This window comes from Alosa pseudoharengus, unplaced genomic scaffold (assembly GCF_046254945.1).
Source record: "Alosa pseudoharengus isolate Yale_2024_CS ecotype anadromous, Long Island Sound unplaced genomic scaffold, YU_APseudo_1.1 YU_APseudo_1.1_scf_16, whole genome shotgun sequence".
Lineage (NCBI taxonomy): Eukaryota > Metazoa > Chordata > Actinopteri > Clupeiformes > Clupeidae > Alosa > Alosa pseudoharengus.
Genome location: NW_027468630.1, coordinates 12,809,389 through 12,815,995, shown reverse-complemented (window position 1 = coordinate 12,815,995; position 6,607 = coordinate 12,809,389). Strand labels below are relative to the sequence as shown.

Below are 6,607 nucleotides of genomic sequence, written 5' to 3'. Positions count from 1 at the left end.
TAAAGCAATGTCAAGACGTGTACTACATCCCCACTTCCATCTGAACAAATACGGCGTGGGGTTCCCCCAGTGTAGATTTCTTTTGATTGCAGGTGGCTGTGAGCGTGATGTCCCGGGGTCGGCGTGTGGAGGAGCATCGTTTTGTGGTGAAACAGAAAATGTGTGTGCGAGCTGTAACATGCTGGCCAGGGCCTGGGGCTGAGTTTCCTCTCATCACACGCTCATGCCAGAAGAGCAGAAAACACTTAGCAGCTAGGAGATGTCGACAGGACACGGCAGAAGCACTCTGCTGACGGAGCTACCTCCCTCTGAACACGCCTTGCATCAGCCGGTCAAACGCTTCTGCTCTCAACACAAAGACACAGTTACAGGCCTGTGTGTGTGTGTGTGTGTGTGTGTGTGTGTGTGTGTGTGTGTGTGTTAAATCTACCAAAACAACAGGTAAGGTGAAATTGCTTGAAACATATAACCCAAGACATTTAGTGCTTTAATAATCTTGCTTTGTTTTTAATGACAATGTACACAGTAATACAAAATATAGTGTGTATATTTTGAGACTGGTGCTTTCATTCCCATTATAATGGGAGCACTTATGAAAGAAATTACCAAAAACAATAATTTAGTAGCCTACCACCAATGAGTACCTCCCCCCTGCTGTTGATAACTACAGTGTACACAGTTGTTAATAGGGTGGCGTGGTTATGATCATTTTCCCCACCCAAAGGCTTTTATTTATAAATTCTCAATAATGCCCCTGAAACAATCTGAGCGTTATGAACAAATCCCTTGTGCTGTCCAGTCATGTCCTTTTGCAGTGGAGTGAAGTCTTTGATGCTAATCAAACACTCATGCCATGTGAAACCACCAGTGAAATATGTACTGATGTAAAAGATGACATCAAATCACACATTTTTCAGATTTCCTCCACTTTGAGACTTCAGTGTGATGGTAAAATAGTTGTCTTTCTCTGGAAAGATAATGTTCATGTCTGTCTTTTTGGTGAAGGCAAACTAGATTATTATGTATCCTTCTCCTTGTTGTGTGTGTGTGTATGTGTGTGTGTGTGTGTGTATGTGTGTGTGTGTGTGTGTGTGTGTGTGTGTGTGTGTGTGTGTGTATTCTTCTCCTTGTTGTGTGTGTGTGTGTGTGTGTGTGTATATTCTTCTCCTTGTTGTGTGCCAGCTCCATTTCTTTGTGTTTTCCCTCATGATAGCGTTGGCCAAGAACACTGATGCAGTTTGGCTGACTGCAGTATTGATGGTGGATATGAAATTGACAGACACAGCTTGTCTAAACCTGGTTGGTATGAGGATGTAAAGTGAAGCCACAGATAAAAAAGTTGTCGAAGCGATTTAACCCTTTCATGCGCAGCATCCGCTATAGTGGACAGATATTCAAACAAACAGCAAACTGCTGAAAAAGATAAAAGGCACACATAATTGGAGTTTCCTAAAAAGAAAAGGCAGTTTCTCAAGACTAGCCCTCAAGGGTATGTGGAGACAAGCCATATGTGTCTACATAAGGTAGATGGTGTAGGTGTGAAGAGGCCATCTCTCCCTAACCCCCCCTCACGTGTAGTCATCTTCTGTCAGGCAGTGAATGCACACCAACGCACGGATATCTCTGTAGCTTGATTACAGTTTAGCACAATAACAGGGCACTTACAGTGGAAGTGATTTCTCTGAGTTTCTGTTTCTTCCTGTCAAAATTCCCTTCCCTCCCTTCGGTCTATTGCTCTCTCTCTCTTTCTCTCTCTCCCTCTGTCTCAAAAGTACACTCACTAATCTATGTGTTGACACAACACTTAACAGATGTTCAAAGCACCCTGCTTGTGTAGCTGCACATTACTGCATGGGATGTATATACCATTTACATTCCATTGCCTTTATCCTGAACAATTGCCCTGCAGCCTGGCTATTTGCAACCTGCATTTTGCTGTTATACCTTTTGTGTGGCAAGGTTAGGAGCCTCTCAGTCTACACCTTCCTCTAGCTCTTTCCAGGCCAAAATTACATCATGTATAATAAAATGAATTGATGCAATAAAACAAGGGAAATGCCTCTGAAGATGATCATTCTCGCACGTAGTGATGACTCAACAGTTACCGTACCTTTAGAGCAGCTTTGCACAGTTTACTTGTCATCTTTCACTTTCATATACTTTTAACTTTCAGGTTTCTTTTTATGTTTTTGTACTTCTGTTTTTCAGTATTAAAGTTGCACTTTTTTTTTTTACCTCGATCACTCATGGACACGCTTTCATGTTTAACTGACTAATGTCAAATAATATGGTGATAGGAGGAACGGTCCTGAAACACGACATAGACCTCGCCTCTCTCTTGGTCACAAGAACATTTTCAGTGTGACAGTTTCGTGTTCTGCTCCTGCCTTCTAGCCCACTTGCAGATGTAAAAGTTTTGGGCTGTTATGACAAGGGGAACTGCATCAGAGATAAAGATAAAACTTCGGGTAATCAAATCATTCTGCTGCTTCATACACTTTTTTCAGTCAGACTAAAGCTCACTGAAGTTCTGCCATGTTTGTGATGCAGCTAAATATGAGTCAGTACACGCCTCGCAAGTTAGTCAGCCTACATTGTTCCCGAGGTCCTTGGCTGTTAATCCCCAAGCGATTTCTGACAGGCATTCCATGTCCGTATCATTGACGTTGGCTTGCTGGTCCCCAGTTTACAGAGGCACCGCGGAGCATTATCAGCGTGGATTGGCCGATAGTGCGTGTAGAGGGGCGTGTTTACGTGATTGCCATTGGAATGCGGGCGCACTGGGGGCGAACTTCAGGTGTACGGACACAAACACGCGCTCTTCACGGAATACATCTGTAGTTTGTGGAGGCCAGTGATTATTGCAATTACTACCAAGTCAGCTTGAACGTGTCGCTCGCTTTTGATTTTGTCTTTGAATTTTTAAAAACTGTATTCTAGGCCAACAATTTAGAATATGCACGCTGTTATGATTTTTCTGTAACAAAGATCTTTATACGTTTTTTATGTGCACGTGTGTAAAGAGAGATTGGTGAGTTTCATTATTTACCTTAAGAGTCTAAAGAGCCTAAAGAGCCATACGTCGATGTGCATGGTAAACTAATAGATTATTAATGACTTTATAATATCTTTGTAAGCACCGTGGTACAGAGTCAGAAGTGATCCCCCATAGAACTAAAAAAATGCAAAGACTCCTCTGTGACAGCAGCGTCTAGCAGAGACGCACTTTCCCTCTTTGTAAGCAATAGAGTGTCTTCGTGAAGCTCTCAATTAGAAATGGGAAAATAGTGTTCTGTGTTTTGTTCTCTGTAGGTTACGCGTTGCCAGCACACCTGAACGCTGGCGTGGAGTGGACGCGTCTTGATGTATGTTCCACAACTGCAATAGATGACAACTGACGTGCTGAAGAAGTGGACTTAGCTCCGTCATATCCTAGAAAACTGTGCCAGTGTTTTCTACAGGGATTTAAAGAAGACTTCTAACACTCACGATGGGTGTTTTCTAGAACCTGTCTCATCTCAGAGAATAATCTAAAAATACGTTGCTAACTGAAGTCCGTCTGAATTCCTAAGTGTCATATCAAAGTTCAGGTGGCATGGAAGTATTTGGCCCAACATTTGCCAGCTTTCACATTGCCCTGTGCGATCTAACCGTCTGTAAGGTCTACCGTGCCAGATGATGTAAACTCTTTGGGAACTACTTTTGCAAGGAGATATCGTATCATATCTTATGAAGAAACATGTCAGCGCATTTCAACAGGTAAGTTACTTCTGTCTGGAGCGGAAATGTTGATATGATTCCCGTGAAACATAAAACTGATTAACTTAATCACTAAAATCATTTAACTCTTTCTAGGGTTTTAACTCTTTCTAAGCCACATTTTATTCGTAAAGGACACTGTTAATTCAATTAGTGTGACGTGTTTGATTGGTGACCACTGCACTGTTTGTTTATGCAAGCTGGGGACCAGCGATGGATGGCAAGTGTCCAGAAGAAACAGATGTTCACAGAAGTTGTGAAATCCTGTCACCGGTCATATTCTCAAAACACGTCCTGTTAGAGTGCATGCGAAAATTAAGGCTGCAGCCTTTAAGACAAACCTGCTATTCGCCAATGATTCACTTACTGGGAAACTGTTGCAAGCTGTTTTCTCACAGCTTGTGACAGCTGGATGCATTGTGTTGGTGCTCCCGGTCCCTCTTCGATAGTGTCAGATGGCTTGCTATTTATACACAGCCTCATATTTATCCCATGATTTCACTTAGTCGAACTGGCACTCCAGGATCAAACCAGATGCAGAAAGACCTGTCTCTTAGTGATAAAGATTCACAACGAGCGAGGTAATTGAATCTTGTGGTGCTGCTGTTTTATTTTTTTCAGGGGGTTTGGCGTCAGAGGGTCTCATTTTGTCGCTGTTTCTTCACTGTTTCTTTTACACCTCCAGACTTGACTGGAATGTTGAAATGTGGTTTGTGGTGACATCATTTGAATCCACCATCACATGTCCTGGTGCCAGCTTGAATGGCTGAAATGATTATCTCTCTTTGGAATGCTTCCACTTTATATTCATTTGTTCAAGAGATCTAGACCTGAATGGGTGCCATTCCTTAATGCTGTAAGCATTATTTCAGATTAAACTAGTGATCTCCAATGAGGTCATTCAGGTTGAGCTCAGAGCCGACCCACTGTACCAAACTCAATCAGTCATCTTTGGAATTCCATCCTCCAGGCATGACCCTCGGCTTGTGAATACATAAATGTAATCAATACTATAATAACGACCAGACAACTGTCCCCTATGTGCCCCGTTGACTGGGTCCAGCCCTCAGCTGGAAGAGGGCTGGATTGCCTCTGGCTCGGACCTGGAGAAAACACATATCTTGTGTAATCTCTGAAGGGAGAGGATGCCTTAGCAGAACATATGTCTCCATTTTTGTGGTCCAAGTGCACTTGCTTTTGGCTCCCAGAGGATCCTTGAAAATCTGGTTGAAGTTTACCAGATTATTTTCTAGAGGTCTGACAACCCCCCATTACTTTAAGTGGCTCAGGCGGGATTGTGTGCTGAAGTAAATTAATCAGAGACCGCTTAAGGCCTTTTAGATCAGCCATGCACAATGCCATATGACTCACTTAATACAAAACCAGCAAAACATTATCAGATGGAAGCCAATGTAGCTCTATTGCATGACTACCACAAGCACAACCCATCATCCATTGTCTTAATTAAGAGTCTCATCACAGCGGCCCACCCAGCTTGTAGTCATTGAGTGGTTGTGTGTCCAGTGAGTACTTTGAAGGTTGTTTACAACAAATTGTGGCAATTGCATTTCATGAAAATGTGTCAGCACTCACTCCCCTGAGAGTCTGTGAATCCATGTCTGAGTTTAATGCATCCAGTGTCAGATACATGTTCTGTGGTTTCTGCCCTGTGTGGAGAACAATCCATCTGTGGAGAACAGGCAAGTAAGTCAGACTGGAATTGTTTTTGCTCAATTGGGGTGGAGTTGTTTTTAATTAGCAGCTCTCTATGTCTGAGGTTGCATCCCTGACCAGCATCCTCTCCTCTCCCTCTTTCTCCTCTCCTCTCCTCTCCTCTCTCCTCCTCTCCTCTCCTCTTCTCTCTTCTCCTCTTCAACACCTCCTGCCCTCCTCTACTGCATCTCTCCATTATGATGTCAGCTCCATCAACAAAATACTGCTGTGCCTGTTTTGTGATGTTCCTCAAAACATGTGCTAAGAAGTGTGTGGGTATGTATGTGTTGGAGGGGAGTGTTGAAGGGTGGACATGAGTCGTAAAGTTTGCTCCATCATGTGCCTCAGAGACTGACACTGAGTACTTTGACCCCTGACCCCCTTGGGGCAGGCTGTCCAGACAGTCGGTCATGACTGGCACACAGCCAGAGAGGGTCAGGAGGTCGAAGGCCGAGCGCTCACCTACTCACCTTGTGTGCCCCGCCAAGAGGGAGCGAACCAACTCCCATCACGACTCAATGTGTGTGTGTGTGTGTGTGAACCAACTCCCATCACCACTCATTTTCTTGGAGAAATAGAGTCGGTTTGTCTGAGACATTCCGAGACATTCACTGGACACTTGACTGGGATGCTGGTGTGTGTGGGGTGGAGTGCTATTGGAGGGGATGATGGTGTGTGATGATGGTGTGTGTGGGGTGGAGTGCTATTGGAGGTCAGGGGATGTGATTGTAGGTCAGAAGAAGTGATTGGCAGCAGGAGGTCTACTGTGCTGTCCATTGGCCACTGAGGAGCTTGCGCTCTGGTAGTTGATCAAAGCAAGAGCGCCTTGTAATTTCACCTGCGCTTCAGTCCCTATGCTAATGACTTAACACAGTGGTAGCTCTGTTGGCCCGTTGTACGCTCAATCTCTCATCGGACCGGATGAATCTTAAGCGAGAGTCGAAGCAGAGTGACCTGACAGGAATGCCCACTGAGGCCCCAGGCTTTCTGGCGGCCTATCTGACAGGGGAAAAAGGGTGTGTAACAGACCATGTCTCTGGCGAGGTACCAACCCCCACCCCCACCCATCCAACATACACACACACACAGACACACACACACACCACACACACACGCACACACACACAAAAACACA

General features: G+C 44.3%; 1 protein-coding gene across 1 annotated transcript in view; it reads left to right on the top strand.

Annotated features, from left to right (window-relative positions):
• The first annotated feature begins 2,836 nt into the window (after positions 1-2,836).
• adamtsl5 (ADAMTS like 5) overlaps positions 2,837-6,607 on the top strand; it is a 32,617-nt gene continuing 28,846 nt past the window's right edge. Inside the window, exons 1-2 of the mRNA XM_076287099.1 lie at positions 2,837-3,031; positions 3,313-3,759. Coding sequence (XP_076143214.1) covers positions 3,740-3,759 — 20 coding nt within the window. The 5' untranslated portion in view covers positions 2,837-3,031; positions 3,313-3,739. The remainder of the gene's footprint in view (positions 3,032-3,312; positions 3,760-6,607) is intronic.